Source organism: Fusarium graminearum, chromosome 4, assembly GCF_000240135.3.
Source record: "Fusarium graminearum PH-1 chromosome 4, whole genome shotgun sequence".
Classification (NCBI taxonomy): Eukaryota; Fungi; Ascomycota; class Sordariomycetes; order Hypocreales; family Nectriaceae; genus Fusarium; species Fusarium graminearum.
Window position 1 is genome coordinate 486,749 of NC_026477.1, and position 21,330 is coordinate 508,078.

Consider the following 21,330-nt stretch of genomic DNA (forward strand, 5'->3'; position numbering starts at 1 on the left):
GGCTGCTGCGTTATGTGTAAAGAGAAAAGAGAGAGGAGATTATGGAGGAGATTCGTGAGGGGAGGAAAAAAGTCGAAAGATGGAGGAGATTGATCAAGTTTGAATCGTCTCTCCCAAGTTCGTCATAAGCCGGTCAAAGTAAAGTGGCGGGCAGGCGCGCAAGGGCAATCACGGGCAGGGGTAGCTCCGACCGAAGAAAAAACCCAATGGACCCGACTGGCGACAATTTGCTGTTGGGGAGGGAGAAAACAGGTGTCCCTGTGGTATAGGCGCTAAAAATACAGAAGGGTTGAAGTGTAAAATTAAGATACGTGGAGGAGAGGAAGACACGTTCTGGCTGAGGAGGACCAAGAACTTGATTATGTAGGTGGAACAAGAGTGTTGACTTGTTCGTCTTCCTGTTGGATTGCCCGACTGTAGGTGAGGAGAGGTAGAGAGAAAAAGAACTCTTGAAGAAGAGAGGCAAAGTAGGTGGGAGACGTTGAACACAAGTACAAATTGGAAGCTATACCTCCGTAAGTAGTCCAAACGTTGTGCACTGTACTCTGTACAAGGATGGATACTAATTCAATGGATCTACAAATGCCTTCCCCACCCTGTTTTTCCCCTTGCGGGTTGTTGGCCTGCTACTGTTGACTGCTGTTGGCTGGTGGCAAGCCTGGCAAGCTCCTCTCGGCACCTGGCGGGGAAGAGAAACGTGGAAAACTAGAACTGTTGGGAGACAAGAGACAAGCCTGGGCATAAACCGACCCCCCTGAGGAGAGGGGCACTGGGGTCATCCAGTGAAATGAGACGAGCAATCACTATTCCCCAATGGAATATCTAGTCCATTATGTACTACATACTGTATCGTTGTACAGTACAGTCCAAGACAGTGGAGTTGAGGTCCTTTTCTTTTGAGTCGGGTTTGTCAAGACCCGAAATACAGTGGAGGGGCACCCAAATAGACCCTGAAGAGGCTGAGAGGTTGAGGGGCCGGCATTTTTTGCTGCGGGTGAAGGTGGGGCCGTAAACAACCACACACAACATCCATCATGACAGCCCAGTACAGTAGAGGTCAACTCATTCATTCCCAATAAAGCCATGGCGCGACTTCAGGGTATTGATTGATGGGGTATGGGTAATTAATGACGCTTTAGCTAGTTGTGCTTCAAACTTGGGGTTGGTTGAGAAAGGCAGTTTCATACGGAGACCGAACAATACGCCGGAAACCGCTTCGGAAGCCGGGTGATATCATTCTTGATACTATCATTGGAGAAGGGATCTCATCATGACAACTGAGTTTTTTCATCGAAAGGCTTCTTCGTAATGAAGAGTAAGCAGTACTCTTCTCGTAAGATGAGATAATGACTACAAAGGTCATTTGTTTAAATATCCGGTGATGCAATGATGAAATCCATCAGCTAATTCCCCAATTGTTCAATTGGATACAGTGAAGTTATGTACCGGACAGACTCTCTTATCATGGTGTATCGCCAGATGTGTATCACCGTGGCTTACGTTCGGAACCCGACCTCCAGCTTACCACATACTATATGTACATACATGACAGTTGCTGACTTGAGATCAGGGTTATGTCAACACCAGATTAGCTCATATTACTTAAGTTAGCCCCTACTTCCCAAACCCCAAGACTTGATCCCTTGGTGTCCTCATATCATCAGCCTTGTATCCCACTCCCCAAGGCTGAATCTCCCTAATCTCATGTACATACACACCCCTACCCGTTATCACCTATCAGTCTCCAAAAAGGACTCAAAAGCCACAGACGCAAGCCGCATGTTGGGAACCAGTCAGGGGTTAGGGATATCTCATGACGGCGTTGAGACGGCCAGACTCCAACGCTTTGCGGTGACGTCTTTGCTTGACGTGACACTTCCTGTGATCCGGTACCGTTGACCTGAGCTTTTACCGAGCGGGAGCGAGATCGAGAGCACGGCTCAGGGACAAGGGGTTGTTAGAAAGTTTGAAGAACTGACTAAATGTGAGTGATCAATTGCAGCTTAATCTTCCTGTGCAACAACATTGTTACTGTTTTGAAGCCATGATTTCAACGTTCAAGTCCAGGTACAATGAGATGGATACTTCGCTCTTAGTCTGTCAAATGTCCTTGAGCCTCATCTAAACCCAAGACAGCTTCAGCCTAACCTCCACTTCCCCTGCCCAAGCATCCCTGTCTTGGCATCTCATCTCCAGAAGCAGACGTCTCCTACCCAGCATTTGAAGCTTACGTAGATCAACACCACTGTACATACTAACTGCCATCTATGAAATCTCTCATACGAAACAAAAGACCTCATTCATTCCACGCAAGATAAAGATACAGCATTTCAGATTCAACAACACCAAGAATCTTCGATATCGACAACCAAAAACCCCCCACATCCCACTAGCGTTCTACCTTAATTATCCCACCCCCCTCGACGAGAAAAAAAAAGGACCTCCTCCCCAATTGTTGAGTTCCCCAATCCCAGTCTTGTCACTGTCCAATTAAACAACTCCCCTTGTTTTTCGGGGTTCCTTTTTTTCTTTCTTTTTCTTCCCTTCCATTTGATCCTCAATCTCAGAGCCGCAGCCTCGCAGTCCGCGGGCGTCGACCGAATCCCCAACATTGTTTTTGCTCTCCCGGCATTGGTTTGGATCCCAGATCTTTGGTAGTAGGGAATCGGATGGATAGGCGGAGCCGAAGCTCGGCGATAGTGTACATCCTTGCTTTTGAGACACACACACATTATGTTGAGTCGGTTAAAGCCGTGTAGTTTGGTATCTCATTCTAGATAGATACTGGCAGCAGAAACGTTAGCCTCCCAAGTCTGAAGGTATGAAAATAAGTAGTCTAAGAAGCTGGGTCTAAGTAGCATAAGCCAACCTAATAATTTTGTCTCTTATGCTTCCAGCGGCCAGTCAAGGTTGCATCCGTTACTCCTACCGACTTATCTCGGCTCAACGTCTTCTATCCTCTCAACCGCATCTCAGAGATGTCAATTCAGTCTAGAAATAGTAAATTAATAAGTTTACAACCGCACAAACAAACCTAAATCTCTTGCGAAAACAAAATACATTTCACATCATAGTTTAAACCGCATGAATTTGAAGTATGTGTTGGGCGTACCCAGTCTGAGCTTCATCTTTCACAGATCTCGAGCCAAGTTAAGATACCACTGTACAGTAAACTAGCTATGTATGTGTATTGTACGCCTCCCCAATCTGTGTCTACACCTCTCTCTCCGTCTTAAACAAAGGAAATAAGTATTTCAAAATATAATAGTCCAGGGCCTCTAGAGCTAGCCCGCGGGCCGTTGCTTCAGCCTTGCCAGACATCGTACGACTCCCCACTGATGTCCGCTCTCACCCCGCGAGCGATCTTACTTCAGTAAGAAAGTGTAGCCTCGCATCGATTTCTTCCCCAGTATTACCCGCTCCTTTTTGGCAAGCCGTTTTTAGAAAAAAGAGACCATCCAAGCAAATCTGCCCGGTCGATGACTCGCTTTCGGAGCGGTACACCCCCGTCTCTGCAGGCCCAGCCGGTGTAGCTTGTATGTGATGGGATCCGGATATACACCTGGCCAGGCCTGTCCTTCTCATCCTTTCCATTCTAGTAAAACAAAGAAAAATAATAAATGATAAATGCCATCCGTGTCTTCATAACTTCCGTAAACCCCGGTGCCGAAATCCCATGTACCCAAAGAAGCAGAAGTATTAGCAACAAGAGTCTGCCAGAGAGCAAGAATCGGAATTCCGTAACCATCGTCAACACCGTCTTCGCCGTCTTGAAGCGCCAGCCGTAAAACCATGCCGAACCGTCCAACCCATATGCTTTGCAGAAACGGATATCAAATGTGAGGGTAAAATGCGACCAATTTGTGTGAACCGCTCGAACCGCTGTAAAAGTAAAATAAAACAATAAACATGAGCGACCTGGAGGACTTGCAGATCTGTATATGGACTGACTGCTTAGTACGTCTCTCCCAGATCGCTCAGTTGTTTTCTCGGAGGTCCAGAGACGCTGGATCTCATTGTGCTGGCGCTGATCCGTCGGCTACCGCTTCGTCGACGGGTTGCTGGCATGGGAATACCACTACCACTGACTTCGCCGCCTTGGCTTGAGTATGTACCGCGGCGGCTTGGTGTTCGGAATTCGCCCTCGTCCTGTTCCTCTAGGTCAAGATGGCTGCTGATGCTGGCCGAGTGACCGTGGAATCCCATAGAGGAACGAGATCGGCCCATGGGTGTTCGTACACCTGTAAGTGATGCTCGTGAAATTGGTCGTGGAATTCCCTCGCCAGCGGCTCGTGAGGGTGGTCGAGCGTATGAGGTAGCATACGAGGTACTAGCTCGTGAGCTTGGCCTGCTGATCTCATCAGGGCCTCCACGGTTCGGCAATGGTCCAAACGATAGGCGGCTGACTCCGGACGTGCTAAGTCGGGGCACATGGCTACCCTTGGGCGTTGATGTTGGAATATTGGTAGGTGTAGGATCGTCGCCTGTTACCGAAGATGCAGCAGAACCACTAGTTCGCTTACGAGATCTAATCGTAATCGAGGCAGGCATGTTGGTGGCACTATATACGTTGGTCCTGGGTGAAGCTCGAGGCGGCGTGCGAGTCGGTCCGGGAAGCTTAGATCGTACTGAGTGCACGCGAGCTTCGAGTCGCTGCATCTGTGCTGTGAGGGTTCGGATATGGGTAAGCGAGTTCGAGGTGGGAAGCTTGTTCGAAGCAGAGCGAGGTCCCACGGCTCGCTGGGCAGGAGTGCGCATTGTGGTCGTGCCGCCGGTCGAGATGCGGCTGCCAGGTGCGCGGGTCGTCGCAGTAGGAGGCTTGGAACGAGGCAGAGGTGTGGTGCTGATATCGGTTGAAGGCAGACGAGAGCGACTAACAGTCCTGCGGTGGGCCGAAGGTCTTGAAGCTGCCACCTTGGGAAGAGGCGCAGAAACATCAGACATGGGAGGCGAAGGTGGATCGGGTAGTTCGGAAAGAGTATCGCCGTCCTCAGTCATCGACTTGGAGTCGGTAGGTGTTGTGATGAGAGGAGAGCTGGCGGTAGAACCGGGAGAGGCAGGATGGCCGTCAAAAGTTGGTGACGCAAGAACCGAAAGATCGGTCGAGATGGTGGACAAATGTCTGGACTCCTGCTTCTTGAACTTGTCCTGGAGAAGCTCGGCTTCGATCTTGAGGTCTCCGAGTTCCTCACGCAGTCGCTGCGACTCGATACGTAGCTGTTCGCGTTCCTGCTCACCGATCTTAATCTCCTCCTCCATCATCACCGCCCTCTCGATCGCCTGGTTGTACTTGGATTCCATGTCCTCCAAGGATGACGTGGTGTTGCGCGCCTGTCGCTCAAAATCATCGTTGGCAACCTCGATATCCCTCAGCTTCAATTGCAAAGTTCGGTTGGTGTCTCGAAGGGTTGTGATTTCTTTCTCGAGCGCATTTTGGGATGCGCTAGCCTCGGTCTTTGATTCCCTGTATTTCCTCTGTGTAAAACAAAGCGGTAGAGTCAGCCAAGTGCCCCAGCAAACCATATTTATCTTCAGGCTGTGAATGGGTGACATACCTTCCACTCTTCCACTTCAAATCCCAAAGTCTCGGCTTTTTCTTGGTGATGACGCTCCTGCTTCTCTGCTCGCTCGATATCCTTTTCTAGCTCCTGCTCTAGTTCTCTGCTGGAATCTCTGAATTCGGCGAGTTCGGACTCTAGTTGTTCATATTGCGACTTGTACCATCCAAGGGTATCCTCAAGGGTGGCCCCAGCGCCTGGCGGAGACGATGGAGGCTCGGAAGCCATGCTGGGTGGTAGATATGGGGTATACGGTTGTGGTGGTTGTTGAGGTTTATCGCATTGACACAGCCGAAAAGGAGGTAATGATCGTTGTCGAAGAAATATCGGGGACGGGATGAAAGGTGGCGCAGGCGATAATACGAAATACAATGATAAAAGTCGTCGGTGGATTCGTTGAGTGATTTGATGGTGTCACTGCGCAACTGTCGCCATAGTCAGTCGCCCTGTTCCTGGGCGAGGTGGCGGGCAGATGTTGCTCACCGATTCTCAAGGACCCAGCGTTGAGCAGAGGAAACAGAGTGCCCTGAATGTGAATGAGCCCGAGTCGCAACCGTATTCACGTCGAGTCTAAACCAAAGTACGGCGAGTGCTGGAAATCTGAAATCTGCTGTTTGTCGGTTAGTAGTCGCGGCCGCTGGAGAGCGGAAGTTCCATGGATAGGAAACGTCGCGCGGCGGGTTGTCAAAGGTTGTTGAATGTTGAATGTTTAGCCTGTGACCCTCGTTCTCTGTTGATGCGACACCTCACAGACACAGACACAGACCAACCAGCCCCCCCATTCTCCTTACGCCAGCATCATGCACTATGCCTATATAGGCATGGTAGCTGGCAACCATGGGCAACAAGAGCGTTTTCGTTCCTCTCAGGACCCCACTATTGGACAGCAATCAAGTGTCACAGATGCATACACGTGACTCTAAGATGACTCTTTGTGCCTGACTTGACCTCTATGTATGCGTTGGCATCAGACCCAGGTGTTCTAGACTAGTAGATCCATGTCTTGCAGTACATCGATATTTCTCACTTAATTTTCACTTTATTATGTGCATCACTCTGGGGGTCACGCATTGTCCTTTTGTGAGATTGACAGGGATCTGCCATCTGTCTAAGACCCGGGTTTCATAAGAGGGCTATCTATAGATGCTAGCATTGATCCATATGATGCACACATATTCACCGCTTTCCCTGATACCAAAATGACAGGCCGGGATCAGGGTAATACAAATAAAAAGACGCATTTTCCCAATACACAACAGCATACAAAAGGTCATCTGAACGAATCAATACTTTGATGTGTCTTGTCTCAAGTCACGATACCCACTCTCGTGCAGGGTAGCATGTTTGTGGCTTCATTCCAAATGCACAGTGACATATGCCGTCCCTACTCTCGTGCGCTCTAATAATGATGATGGATTAAACAACCAACGCTAAAACACCAGATAATCTCTAATGGATGTCTATTATATCCTCCAATCTTCATATTCGCTTCATAGTCTTGCCCCTCCCGCTCTCCATGCACCTCTGACCCTTCCCGCTCCTGCAGCAGCGGCACCAAAATTATGCAGCCTTTCCCCAATGAGGTAGGCCTCATCGCGGATGCGAGCGGTCCAGCCGTTAAACACCTTGACCAACCCAATCGTGTTCTTAATTAGCAGCGCAAACAGCGCTACAGCTGGGTAAGAATGTCGGTATATAATTGCAAGTCGTGCGGCCTCTACCAGTTCATTCTCTCCAGGCTGGACGCCCTGGATCACGTTGTACTTGATAAAAACACCAGCAATTGCTGGTGGTCCAAAGATGGCAGCCCCGGCAATCGCCAGGCCAGGGAGGACGAAAGCTCGGGTCAAGATGCTAGTGTCGGGGCGCATCCACCAGCCTCGAGTTACTGTTCGAACAGCAAGAGCAAGACGAGTATCCGGGAACATGGCTGTAACCATTCGAGCCCCGAGCTTCAAGTACAGCAAGCCAAGTGTCCAGGCTTGAATGACGCGGACCGTATGGCGACTTGCTTCAGGGCCTCCCGCTCTTGATGCCTGAACGGATTCTGCAGTAGGGGGGTGCATGTAGGTGTGCAAAGGGAGCACAAGATATAACTCCATAAGTCCCGAGACCAGGAGCGGGAAAACAATGTATAGGAAAAAGTAGGCATATACCAGGTTAACTCCTTGTAACAAAACCGCAGCAGTCCGGCGCTCAAGATTCCCAGCAGTGAGGGACGCACGGACAGCCGAGAACCCATCTTGGATCTTTGTCCAAACACTGCGAAGATGGAAGACCAAATAGGCTGCAGTTCCCAATAGATAAACGCCAATGCTGAATGCGTAAATGTCGTTCGTTCGGATGTGTTGCGGAATCAACAACTTGAACATTCGTCGGCCAAACACCAGTGGGATGATGGTAAAGCCAACGCCTGTGACTGCCGCAAAGATCCAGATAAAAAATATGAAAAGGAATATTCTCGCCCGGAAGTTTGGTGGAACATATACCATCTGGTACTGATTGCTGGCGTAAAGATCGGCATCGTCCTGCCCGTCGCTTCTTCGACCATGTTCGTCGACTTCAAGGAAAACCTTTTTGCCCTTTGGAATTTTAACTCGATCCGAGGCAGGTGCCCGAACGAAATGTCCGCTCTCAACCAGTTGGTTTGCCTCCTTCAGGTGGTTTTTGTGGCGAGTAAGCGACCGAATTTCGCTGTTATTAAGAGGCGTCCTGGGCTTGGCATCGCCGCCATCGAAAAAGTCGGTCCAGGTCTTGGGCACGACATGGTATCTAGCATTCAACTCTAAGAACAAGGTCTTGTACCAGGGGGGCTCTTGGTGTTCATGGGTGTTTCCAAGCTGCAGGCTTCCTTCTTCGTCAATCTTTCTCTCGCCAAAGAGGAAATAAGTGAGTCGCAATCCTCTGGCGCAGGTTCTGAACCACCACGTGTACATAGCGTGAAGTCCGTCGCCTGGTTTGAAGAAGTTAACAGCAAGCGGCATGAGGAAGTTGTAAAACAAAAGATCCACTGGAAACTCGAGCACTGGTTCATTAGACGAGTAGTGAACTGGGAGGACTCCAGGGACCGTCCATGAGAGACCCCACACAACGCCTCCCAAACAAACGATGACCAAAGCACCGTATACAAAGGCCGAGAAGAGAATCTTCCTAAGTTGAGTGGTTAGGTTTCTCTCAAGAACATCGCGTACGGGGTGGAACTCGGGATCATCTGGATCGCGAATGAAATCTGTTCATGTTAGTCAAAGACTTCGTCAAGGGCTGGAAGAAACTCACAGAGAACACCTTGGCGCATAATTTTGCGACACATAGACACAAAGAGCGCGAAATGGAACATGTATCCAGTACCAACGAACCAGTGAACAAAGACCGAAGTAAGAGGATAGTTGTAGGTGAAAAGGAGACGTGACTTGAATGTTGTGTTCTCAAACAGGGGGAGCAGAGCGCCATCTAGGAGAAGTCCACAGTAAAGTGGAAAGACAAGCATTTCAATACTAATAATCATGATGACTTTCATAATACCACTCGCTTGATGTAAAGTATCGATGATACCAGCTTCCCAAGCTTGCAGGATGTGTCCTCGGGAGAATGGGCTTCCACGTCTGAGATAAAGTGCACCAGCGAAAAACAATGTTGCGTAGCCTGCTGAAATGGCCCAGAATCGGTCCAGTCCAGACCAATGGGCCAGCTCGGGGTTGATAGGGAGAGACCCTTCGGACTCACTGAGATTGATAACCCATGAATTTGGCTTCAGTAGTGCAGACGAAATATCAACCAGCTTGGCCCAGGCCATATCGGCTGCCAAGGTAGCGGACTCAATGGACAAGTCGCTATTCAAGAAGTGGCCGCCAAGGATGAAACCCACGGATTTGGTCACAATCGTGAAGAGGGCGCCGATGTTGCCCTTGACAGAGATGAGTGCACTGTGGCTAATCGCAGAAAAGTTTTGCATCTCTGCAGCAGACATGGGAATATCCATAAAAGTGTAGTCCAGAACCCGTGAACCAGCGTTGGTCCAGAGGGACCAGGAAGCCTTTCTCGCCAACAGGACTTGGGCGCCAATAAAACCTCCAATTAAACCGGTAAACATATCGATGAGGTTGATGACAACCCACAGACCAAATCCAACTGCCATGACAGCTGCATCTTGCAAGAGCTTTGAGAACTCGAATACCAAGCGGACAAGGCGCATAGGGTTGGCGAGGATCCAGACACTGACACGTCCGAAATTGTAGGGGACAAAAATGCAAGCAAAGATGGTGACAGAGACGAGGACCGCACAGAAGATGGCATTCTGGAAGAGGCCTGCGACAGGACCGCGCATACCAATGAGCTCCATTACGCCTTCGAAATCTTCGAGGTCTTCCATGGCTTCTTGGTCAAGTCCTGCGCCGGGGGCGTCACCCATATCCTCAGGGTCTTCGGGATTCTCAGCTACACCAAGCTCAGGAGGTGGGGCTTCGGGGTGAAGATCTTCAAGCTCAGTTTCCCAGCCATCAGTGTCGTCAAGTTGGGCGATATGGCCAGCCGCAGCCACAGCCTCAGCCGCCAGTGCACGTTGCCTTTCTTGTTGAGCTTCGTCCAGATCACCCCACATGAAATCTGTCACTCTGTTGACCAAGCCAGCAGGTCGGTCTTCTTCGGCTGCTGGGTCAGTGTCGGCTTGTTGGGGTCTTTGCGGGTCCGATGGAAGCGAATCCGGCGGTTCAGCCCGGTGAACATTGTCTTGCTCATTGTGTGGGACATCAGGTCGGTTAGAAGGGCCAGCTTCGTCCGCAGTATCATGGACCGATTTTTTGCTCTGTTCAGAAGCGAAAATTGATTGGGCACGGCGGTACTCATCAGATGGCGACTCGTCTGGCACAGTAGGGGGTAGTCCAGCAAATGACCAGCTATTATTGGCCAAAGGGTTTACAGAATCCTGCAGCTGAGGGCCATCCGAGACAGCTCGAGGTCGGGTAATAGTTGACTTTGATCCGGGTAGGAAAGGGACCGTCTCAAATTCCGTGTCAGGAAGAAATGGCACCTGTTCTCTTTCCTTGCCCTTGGGGGAAGACTGTTCGCCAGGGGCATCCATTGGTGTGGGAGATTCATCAGAGCCAGGCGTGAAATCCTTTCTGGAGGAGCTGGCAGCAGTAGAACCAAAGCTCCCTGCACGCCCCCGAATAGATTCTGCGCCATGCTGAACATTGGTACCAGGAGTATCGTCTCCTTCTCGGAGAGCCCGCTGAGTGACATCAACCCAGTAGGACAGTTTCCTTTCAAGGCCTTCTTCGTGAATGATTTCTAGAATTCTTTCATGGTCACCGTCGGCTTGGCGATAGATACGGAGGTAGTCGTAGACACTAGCACGTTCCTCAGCGGGACTGATGTCTGTGGGCAGGTTGCCAGCATCTGCTGCCAAATATCCGGCTGCTGCAAGACCCTCAGGAAGTGCGAGCTCAGAGTTTGTCCGCCTGCGTCGACGTGTTTCGGCCTGGACCTCGACAGCGAATTCAACATCGTTGGCGCTCGCGGTGGGCTCTCCAGTATCAAGAGTTTCGTCGTCCGACTCATCCGGGCCAGGTAAATCTTCCACATCCTCAGGTCGAACTAGCATTGGTTCTTGTTGCGCCAAAGGGTTTTCGGGAACTGCGAATGCTGCTGCACGCATCTCGGGTTGTTGCTGGACCACATAATCCCGCACCAGTATGACCAAAATAAAGCATACTATGACTAGAATAGTGATTATCTGGCCTTCGAGGATTGAAATAACTGCTCGATTGATTGTGGGATTGCGAGTAAGATTGTTCAAGAAGGCTACTTCCCCAAGCAATGTTGGCGGTATACCGGAAGCGGTGGTGTTGGCAGACTCGGGAGATGCACCGGATCGATCGGACTTGTTAGAAAACCCCCAGCTCCCCAGGAAGAGCCGTACAAGGAAATCGCTAATGTTCTGGTCTGATAGACCGTCGAACAACGCCTTGGCAGCCGACGCCGAGGTAGTTGTGGGCGCGAATAAGGGGCTCGAAGGACATGTATCAATATCCAAAACTGACGAGGATATTTCAGCTCCAGAGGATGGCAAGGTTCCGTTGACTTGAGACGCCGCAGAGTTGCCGAAGCCTTCATCACTGATCCAGAACATAAAGGACCAGACGGTTCTCATAAAGTAAGGCAACCAGCATAGCCATACACTAATGGCCATAGCTCCACGAAGCCACACGAGAACATTCTGTAAAAGATATCTTGCCATATGTCCAATAAAGATGTGCACAGGAAGCGATTGGGGCATGTCGGGTGCGTATAGCTTGGTGAATCGGAAGGATGTCTTGCAAAGCTCGCAATACTTTTTTTGCGAATGCGAGAGCCATTCCATTAAGCAATCTTGATGGACATATTTGATACTACCACTGCACTTGCACGGGTAGAACAACGGTTCCTCTGGTGTTCCTTCGCCTCGACATATTCGGCAAATGCCAGGGGCATTATCGGATGGCTGAGGAAAGTCGTCGGATCGAGTCGAGTTACGGGTATGGCTCTTGGCCTTTGGGATCGGGTCTTCCATGTCTAAAACAACTCGGCGAAAGCGAATCGGGAGAGATCGATCGCGCCCACGAGGGGCTTATTGTTGGAGGGTTGCCGACAAGAGCATACGCCAGCCTAGGATAGTATCCGAGGGGTCTGAATGGAGACAAGACAGACTCCAGAACGGGCAACGGTACCGGTGAGCGAAGTACAAGTATAGACTGGTTGCGCTAAAGGTTCAGCCGTCTTGGAGACCTAAGGACGTAGTATGCATTTAATTATCCCGTCGTCAGGCGTCGGATATTGCGAAAGTGTTGCAAGAGTTCAAGTCGTAGAGTTCAAAGTGTTGAGAGACGTGGTTGTTAATAATTGCCCGTGCAATCGGAGGAGCCACTAGCCGCCACCCCACACAGTTGTTAGTGAACCCAACCTGGAATGTCTAGTTTGTTCTATGCGGGTCGGGGCAGTGATATTCCGGTGGTTGTAAGGCCTTACTCACGTGCTGCAATCCGGATTGATGTCATGAGAAGATGAAAATAGAAAATACCAAGTTGTACAATTTGCGCGGTTTCTTTTCTGTTTCGATGGACCTTGAGCTTTTTGCACAGTTCTGGAAAGCCTAAGAGTTCCCACGGTGGTCATGTCTTTGGTATGATGTTATTTTAAAGTGCTGTGCAAACGTGGTTGAAATTAGCTGCAGGGCCTAATAACGTCACTTGGTTGCGTAGTTCACAATGAAGTGCCCATCAAAGATTATTTAAATTCTGTGAACGCTTGAATACTAATTTACAGAAATATGCAGATACTGATTAAGTGTGTTTCTGTATGGACAATGCCATTTGTTAGCACATCAAATAAATGAATGTTCTCTAATTTAATCATTCAGGGTAGCTGGCGTTACTATTTAGGGGTGTTGTCAAATGAACAGCAACGCTATCACATGGGAATGGTGTCGGCTATACCTTTTGTCTACCTCATTCAGTATGTATGTCACTGCAGCAGACCAGAAGCTGTCAAAAACATCCAGACAAGCCTCTCATATAAGCTTAGTCTACACTATTTCTTGTTCTTGGCAAAGCTAGTCAACGATAAAGAACCATTATTGACTCCTCTCATAAGCCTCCCTGACGTATTATGTTTGACTTGACCCAGACGAACCAATCATGGTGAAATGTCCTGTCTGCGACATCAAAGAGGGCCCGGGGTAAAGCAAGCTTGGACGGTTCTTAATGACGTCGCAACCATGCAAACTGTTTCGAAGCTGCAGTAAAGGATGCAAATGGCTGAGCGCAGCTTATCTGCTGCCGGCTGAACTTGGTGGAGTAATAGGGACATGGCGTACTGGATGACACCACTTGACAGAAGTGATGTATGTGCTAGGTCTAACAGTGCCTACTAACCTCGGATTGATTCCAGATCAAGGCAAGGCAGCTGTAAACGACGTCAATCAGCGACTTCAATCTCTTTCTCCTCTATTTTGATTTTTGATTCTCTCTTGACCATCATCAAAAGCCAAGAGCTTCATACTGTCTTCGGTCGCTTTATTCGCCGTCTCGCTTCTGTCTCGAGCGTGTCGCAGAAGACCTCCTTCTCTTTCGCTTGGTTAATACTGCACTGTTACGACAGTCTAGCACCGCACAACCCCTGCTACTACCACATCGTAGCGCACCATCGGTAAGCCAAGCCAGTGAATCCGAAGCCTCCAAAACTTTCACAGGCCGAAATTTCTCTATAACCCCGAACTGACCTGGTTCCTCATCAAAGGCCATTTGTTCACTTCAGAGGACACATTTGTTCCGGTGCATCTTCTCGCGCACATTGTCGCTGAGTTACTGCCATCGTTCGCTTGCCCACAGCTATCGTCCTCAACGTCTTTCATCAATCCTCCGCAGTGCGCGTCTAGTTAGCTCGTCATCATGGCCGAGTCCGGCGGCTCGATCATGAATGGCAACGGCCACATGAACGGCAAATCCAATGGAAAGCCTATTGCTGGCCGCAGAAGGCCAATCAAGCAGAGAAGAAGTATTTTGGTCTGGACTTTCCATGCCGTAGCTAGGTATGTTCTGCGCGCGTCATTGCGCTGTATTGCTGCTATCTGGCTGCTTTTCACGATCCTTGCAGCTGTCAGCGCATCGAGATACCAATATTTCTATCTTGACCCAAGCTGACCATTTACCTTAGACTCGCGACATGGACCGCCATCCTCACTGTCCTTTTCCGATGCCCCTCATCAATTGAGGAGTGTAACGAGACCTCTCCATCCATCTGCAAACCTTACTTCCAAATCAAGAACACTGTGCAACCCCAGGTTCAACCGTACTACGATCAATACGCAGCACCATACGTCGAGCTTGCCCGTCCCTACTACGACACCGTTGAGAGCAAGGTCTGGCAGCCCACTCGTGCGTATGCTGTCCAGTATGGAGCTCCTTGGGCCGAGAAGGCGCGGGTGCACACTCTGGCTCAATGGGAGAAGAACGGACAGCCGCAGCTCGCCAAGTACCAGACTCTTGCACGTACGCATTATGACCAGTCTGTCGGACCCCATGTGAACAAAGCTGGCGAGAAGCTCGGCCCATACTACGACATCGCTCGTACCAACGGGTTACAAGTCTACTACGAATATCTGCAGCCAGGCTATGCCTACGTTCACCCGTACGCTGTTCGGGGCTACGACGTAGCCTCCGACTTTACCAAGACCACTGCGCTTCCTACCGCTTACTGGACCTACAACAAGACCTATACTTTCCTCGACAGCAACGTCTGGCCCCACATTCGATCAGTCTATGCTCAGAGTGTTGAGCCACAACTCGTCCGCATTGGTGAGCGCTTGGGACGTTACAAGAACAAGTCTAAGTCTGCCGAGAACTATGCTGCGAGGTAAGATATCCCGCCTTGCCTTTTGAGGTTCTTGTTCTAACTCATCCAGTTACGTGACCGGAGCAACCGCTTCTTCCTTCCAAAAGCCTACCCAGAGCACCACATCTGTTGCTTCTGTCGAGCCTGTTAAATCCTCCTCGCAAGCCCCTGTTGCCACAGAGAGCCCCGAATCCGTGGTTGAGCCTTCTCAGGAGTACATCAACCCTGTGCAGGCCCCTCCTGCCAGCGAAAACGAGAGCGCGAATCGACGCAAGGCCAGGGAGATGGTGGCTCAGGACCTGGATACTTGGCAAACCAAGTTTGCCACACAGGCCGATGAGGGTGCCACTGACCTGGAAGAGCGCGTCGGCGACATTGCCAAGCGTGTGATTCAGGAAAAGGTCAACACTAATGGCAAGCAGCTTTTCAAAGAGCTTGAGGCCACAATTGATAAGGAACTCAAGGGTCTGCGAAGCAAGATCTCAGCTCTCGCCGGATCCAAGGGAGATGATGCAGATGCCGAAATCGTTTCCGCTGTGCGAGCTTCCGGTAAGACCATCAAGCAAAAGGCACAGGCTATCCGACAATGGCGCCAAACATATGACCAGGAGCTCCAGGAAACTGTTGTCACCGTTGCCGATGTTCACTTCCAAGTGCTCGACGAGACTAGAAACCTCGCCCTGCAGCAGATCGGTATGAGGTGGGCATGGACTGACGGAATCACCTACAAGGACTGGGCCAAGTACCATGAGCTCAAGGCCACCCTCAATGAGTGGACCGAGCAGCTCAAGCAATTGGTTGTCACCCACCCTGGTCTTCTCGAGGCTCAGGATGCCGCCGCACGAGTCGAAGATGAGGGCATGGAGATTGCCTCTGTCGCTGCCAAGGAATTGGCTCGGCTTAAGGAGGTTGCTCGCTGGAAGGTCACTGCCGGGGACACATCAGACAACTTTGATAGCGATGCCATGAAGCTTGCTGCTGAGCAAGCTATTGCAGTAAAGGAAGCTGACGAAAAGACCCCTGCTCAGGAAGACAGCGCAGCTTCCAGCCTCTCGGAAGTTGTAGAAGAAGCTACCCCCGAGGTCGAAGAGGTCGAAGAGGAAAGCTGGGAATCCTTCTGGGGATCGGTCAATGCTGAGCCCGTCGTGGAGGAGGCCTCCCAAGTTGCCGAAGCTGCTAGCTCAAGCGCCTCGTCCATTGTCGACGAACCTAACGTTATCGAGAAGGCTACCGAGGCCGTATCAAACAGCGCAGAATCCGTCGCCAGCGACGCCTCCAGTGTCGCCCAAAAAGCCTCAGAGACCGTTGAGTCGCTATCTTCAACATTATCCGAATCCGCTACCGCCGTCAGCGAAGAAGCTTCAAGCGAACTCTCCGAAGTGATTGATTCAGCCACCAGTGTCCCAGAGTCTGAAGACAGCAGTATGTCGAACCCCCTTGCCTCGGAAGCATCTGAAGCGCTTATCGGTGACCCCTTTTCGATAGTCAGCAATGGTAGTGAAGAGCCCCTTGCGGCTGATGGCAAGGAGCCACTCGTCGAGATTGAGGAGGACCCTGTGATGCACCGCGACGAGACCCCTCTGTCTGACCAGTATGAGCATGTCAAGCCTGCTTTCCTCGGCGCCGCAGCTCAGGAGGTTCCTCACCGACAGATTGTTCTCGATGATTACGTCGATACGGATGCGATCGCCAGCGCCACCGACGCTGCCCAGTCCGTGTATTCGAACGCCGTGTCTCGTGCCTCGGAGCAGTATTCGAGCGCCCTCTCTGTTGTGTCTGCTCAGATTTACGGAACCCCCAAGCCAGTTCATGAGCAGCTCCTGTCTTCTGTCTCTGGCTCTTACGATCGCGCAGTCTCCGCTGCCGGCGACCAATTGAACAAGGCCAAGTCTGCTGCTACAACCGCTGCTGCGCAAATGCCTGCCACCACTACCGTCCCCACCTGGCTCGACTGGGAGCGCATTGAGTCTATTGCGTCCCAGAGACTGAATGAAGGCCGTCTTTGGGCTGAGGTCCAGTATCAGAGTGCTCTCATCGTCGCAGGACTTGCTACACCCACTCCTTCCTCGGCCCCTGAGAAGTACTACGAGCAGGCCAAGCTCAACTACTACGCTGGCCTTGGTATGGCCCAGGACCGATACTCTAGCTTCCTGGCTGGTGCATCGTCTGCTCTCTCTTCCCTTGACGCCACCCCCACTCCCACCGATCTTGTTGGATCTGCCTCTTCTGCTGCTTCTGTGGCTCGTGAGTCGGCTGCTTCAGCTGCTCAAGCTGCTGCCGATGCGGCTGGATCTGTCTACTCGGCTGCTGATGACACTGTCAAGTCTGTAGTCCAGGCTGTGGATGACACTGTTTCTTCCGTCGTCGATGCCGCCAATGAGCAAATCTCCAGCGCTGGCCTGGCTATTGGTGACTCTTGGAACAGCGTTATTGAGCAAATCAGCGGCCAGGTCTACGGTGAGCCAACACAAATTGCTTGGTACGAGCACGTCTGGGGTGATGCTGGCTCCTACGCCTCCAAGGCCACTGACGCTGCTGCTGACAAGGCCTCCGTTGCCTCTGAAGCCGCTGCAGCATCAGCCATCACTGCCTCTGCCGAGGCCATGAAGCAGTACGAAGCAGTGAGCGGTCTTGTCTCTGAGCTCATCAGCGGCAAGGAGCCCTCTTTCACTGATAGCGTTCTGTCTCGATTCCAAGCAGCTTACGCTACCGCTGCTGCCAACGCCGAAAGCCTCAGGAGCCAAGCCAACCAAGCTGCCTCATCTGTTGGCGACCGTGTTGGCAGCGTTGCTAGCGGTGCTACCGAAGCCGTCAAGGAGAACTTCCAGCGCAAGGATGAGCTATAAGCAGAATCGACTGGGAGGAATATTCTTTCGGGCGATACCCTATATGAAATGACGATCGTTTAATGCCATGGATGACGCGGAGGAAAGCTTATAAGACTGAATCGAAGAAGTTGTAAAAAGGTGCAGGACACGCAAAGGATGTTGGTGTGTTTGATTGGGATTGGATCTCATTTGTTATTGATGACCGGCTGTTGTGTATTTTTATGATTGCTAGCCCTAATTGAAATCCATTTAAAGAGGAAGCGTTCGAAGTTGTGAGGCGTTTGATGTTGTGTGTTAAGTGGACATGTATTCACGACTCGAGTCTGTCCTCGATTGAAGTCAGCAATGTGATGAATGATATAGAGCCCAAGTATAAACACAAAGCACGAATTATAACCCAAAAGTCAATTCGCCACCAAAGTAATTAGAAATTAAGATTCCCTCCAACGCCTGCCAATGTCCCCGACCCAAAACCCAAACCCATTATCATTATCATTATAACCAATTCGCCTATAGTGCCCATGTTCCCATCCCAATATCCATTTCGCCAATAACCCAATTCGTTTCAATTAGAACCATTCGTCGAAGCGCCATTCCATGTCCAAATCCTGTCCAAAAACGTTCTGCTCAAGGGGCTCTTCCACAGCCCGAACTTGCTCCCATTCGATTTGATCATCTATGCTAGCAAAGGGGAGCTCGCCACCTGTCTGATAAACGACATTGTTGTAGTAGGTGAGTTGATCGTTTGTGAAGGGCATTTCCTGTGGGAGGCCTGTATCGAAGTAATGCGGTTCATCTTCGTCTAGGAGAAACTGGTCGACTGAGGGAAGAGAGTCTTCGTCGAATTGAAAGATGTCCTCGTTCGTGTATAGAACTTCCTCGCCGGGGACTTCGCCGCTCGTTTTAGTAGGCAATCCCTCCTGAAAAAGAATATCCGTAATCATGCGATCCAATTCCTCCTCATTCATCTCCTCAGGCTGCGGTGTAGAGCGCTCAGAAAGAATGAATTCGAGGCATGTCTCGTAGCAGGAAGAGTCTTGATCGCCTGTCGAATAGCCTTGGTCGCACGTTTCATAGCTAGAGGTTCGATCGCCATCGCTAGAGGAAGCAGCCAGAGTAGCAGTCTCGGAATCATCCCGCTCATGGAACAAGGGACAAGGCTCGGTGAGATTGTCAAAAGGCCATGATGTGTCCTCGATCAGATCCTTGCGAATATTATTGGAAATCCAGCAATCCCTGTTGGTGCACTGCGCAAAGGGGCAGCGCTCGACGGACCAGACATATTTGTCTTGGATGATGGGATGACCGCAGCGAGGATAAACGTAGCGCACCGGCTTGCACATGATGAATTGAATATCCTGGTAAAAAGATATCGTCAACTTTTGTAACTCTAGAGTGTTGAAGAGTGAAAACTCACAGCGCAATGCTAGGAAGTATACCAAAAGGAAGAAAAGACTCTGCTGCAGAGGAAGAGACTATGCTATAAAACCTCTTTTATGATCTGAAATGCCCCTGAGAGAATCAATCATTGTAGTTTGTTCAGTGCCTTTGAGTGAAATGATGCATTGAACGTTGTTTGCAGTTTACACTGCATCACACACCTCACTAGCACCAGCGGAGAAGGGTCAAAGAGAAAGAGAATGATCGAGGGCGGGAAATCAAACGGCTAGACGCGTTGGACGATCAAAGATTTCGGGGAGATGCACTCATCTTTACAAACAGAGAGGGGGAGTTTCATGAACAATTAGTCGGGGGGAGTTTACATTAGCTAGGCCTATACATGTAGTTTTGGGGAGACAATATCAGCTCCTTGATGAATCTGTTTACATTATTAGTCATTGGCTAGCATCAGAATTCTAATCAGCGGTGATGCTGTATCTTGTGAGGCAATGAACATCATCTCACGATCTAGCATCAAAACCAACGATGCACTCATTCATTTCTTGACCCCAACCATCAATATCTGAGTGTAGTAAAGGAGAATCACATACAAAGGAGCTGCAGACGATGCTTACGGTATCTTGAGCACCATAGCCCCCTAAGCATACAGACAATGCCGCAATTTATTGTTGCAATGTATTCGGGCGAGCGGGGCTCTTGACTCTACCCAGATTTCACATGACGAAGGCAGCGAGTGACAATTTGGATAATATATTTTTGTTTTATTTAATCGAAAGAAAATTTCGACATCAACTCATCCAACCAATTCATTCTGTCGCTTTTAAATGTATGTTGGTCCATCCCAAGCGCCATCCAGTAAACCATCCCATATAACTCCAAAGACCCTTATCTCAGCAAGGACTTGTTTGTTCCCCCAACACCCTTGAATGCAATAAATTCGTAAAAGGCGACTCGTAGTCGCAATTTAAGACCCCCGCGATTTTAAATGTTGAGAATTAAAACCGGTACAAGGAGAAAATGAAAACAATGACACATGTTCTTCATATGCCAACGCTGTTTGGTATCTTGAGACATGGTAAATATTTTGAAAAAAGCAGTTCGTCATCGTTGGACTACATGTCCATGGTTTGTGTTCATGAAGGGGTGCCGCGTTCTTCAACACGCTCGCCCTCAAAGCTGTATATGCGGACCTCGCCATCTTCGCTACCACTTGCCATACGGCTGTCGCTAAGACCAACACAAGTGACGGGACCAGCGTGGCCAGTGAAGCTGCGCTCACATTTTCCAGAACGAGGCTCCCAGATCTTGGTCATGGAGTCATTAGCGCCAGTGACAACTCGGAGAGTATCACCAACAAGGCCCCAAATGCCCTCCACGTGGCCAAACATACTGCGGATACACTTGCCATTAACAGTGTCCCACAGGCGAACAGTGTTGTCAAGTCCGCCAGTGAGCATATAGCGTGGGGGAAGGGGTCGGTCGGGATCGGAGGTGAAACCCGAGCCATATGACGCTCGGGCATCCACAGTTTGTTCCGAGGGCTCTGCAGGAGGAGTGTTGCTTCGGCCACTGGATACTGAGACAGTGTCGGTGTTGTCCAAGCTGGGCACCTCATCGGGCTCAAAATCTGCAGGCATCAAAAGAACTTGCTGGACCTGGCCAACATGACCAAGGAATGTCTTGATGCATTGCCTGGTCTCGATATCCCAGAGCTTGACCGAGAGATCATCGGATGCAGAAAAGACAACACGAGAGGGTGAGTCCATGCGTACATGGTTAACCCAGTCGGTATGGCCTCGGAGACAAAATGTTTCTTTGGTCTTGAAGCTGGACACCTTGATTGTCTTATCGATGGAGCCTGATGCCACGGTACAGCCATCGTAGTGGATTGACAGCACACCCTCATTATGGCATTGAAGTGTATTCAAGCACTCTCCCGTCTGCCAGTTCCACACTTTGATGGTCTTATCGAAACTTCCACTGATCAACTTGGAATCGTCGAATTGAAGAGTGCGAACTGCTGATGTGTGGCCTCGTAGCGTGCGCATAACTTCTCCAGTCTCAATATTCCAGATCTTGATGGTCGTATCGTAAGAGCCAGTCGCAAGGATATTATCGTCAAACTGGAGGCATGTCACGCAAATGTCATGGCCCTTAAAGGTCTTGATAGAGCAACG

At 50.2% G+C, this 21,330-nt stretch overlaps 5 protein-coding genes across 5 annotated transcripts in view; 1 reads left to right on the top strand and 4 right to left on the bottom strand.

Annotated features, from left to right (window-relative positions):
- Nucleotides 1-3,954: 3,954 nt before the first annotated feature.
- On the bottom strand, nucleotides 3,955-5,786 carry FGSG_06581 (uncharacterized protein; the record flags this gene model as incomplete). The annotated part of the gene is made up of 2 exons (XM_011327895.1): nucleotides 3,955-5,475; nucleotides 5,556-5,786. 2 exons carry the CDS (start codon nucleotides 5,784-5,786, stop codon nucleotides 3,955-3,957), a joined length of 1,752 nt encoding a protein of 583 aa, XP_011326197.1.
- A 1,262-nt stretch (nucleotides 5,787-7,048) lies between these two features.
- On the bottom strand, nucleotides 7,049-12,105 carry FGSG_06582 (uncharacterized protein; the record flags this gene model as incomplete). The annotated part of the gene is made up of 3 exons (XM_011327896.1): nucleotides 7,049-8,787; nucleotides 8,835-9,686; nucleotides 9,885-12,105. The coding sequence occupies 3 exons, from the start codon at nucleotides 12,103-12,105 to the stop codon at nucleotides 7,049-7,051; spliced, it is 4,812 nt and encodes a 1,603-aa protein (XP_011326198.1).
- Nucleotides 12,106-13,981: 1,876 nt separating this feature from the next.
- On the top strand, nucleotides 13,982-18,009 carry FGSG_06583 (uncharacterized protein; the record flags this gene model as incomplete). The annotated part of the gene is made up of 3 exons (XM_011327897.1): nucleotides 13,982-14,121; nucleotides 14,247-14,945; nucleotides 14,995-18,009. 3 exons carry the CDS (start codon nucleotides 13,982-13,984, stop codon nucleotides 17,768-17,770), a joined length of 3,615 nt encoding a protein of 1,204 aa, XP_011326199.1. The 3' UTR covers nucleotides 17,771-18,009.
- Nucleotides 18,010-18,321: 312 nt separating this feature from the next.
- On the bottom strand, nucleotides 18,322-19,095 carry FGSG_06584 (uncharacterized protein; the record flags this gene model as incomplete). The annotated part of the gene is made up of 1 exon (XM_011327898.1): nucleotides 18,322-19,095. The coding sequence occupies one exon, from the start codon at nucleotides 19,093-19,095 to the stop codon at nucleotides 18,322-18,324; it is 774 nt and encodes a 257-aa protein (XP_011326200.1).
- Nucleotides 19,096-20,286: 1,191 nt separating this feature from the next.
- The window catches only part of FGSG_12943 (sulfur controller 2), a gene marked incomplete at both ends in the record, with an annotated part of 2,021 nt that continues 977 nt past the window's right edge, over nucleotides 20,287-21,330 (bottom strand). The window contains one exon of the mRNA XM_011327899.1: nucleotides 20,287-21,133. Coding sequence (XP_011326201.1) covers nucleotides 20,287-21,133 — 847 coding nt within the window. The remainder of the gene's footprint in view (nucleotides 21,134-21,330) is intronic.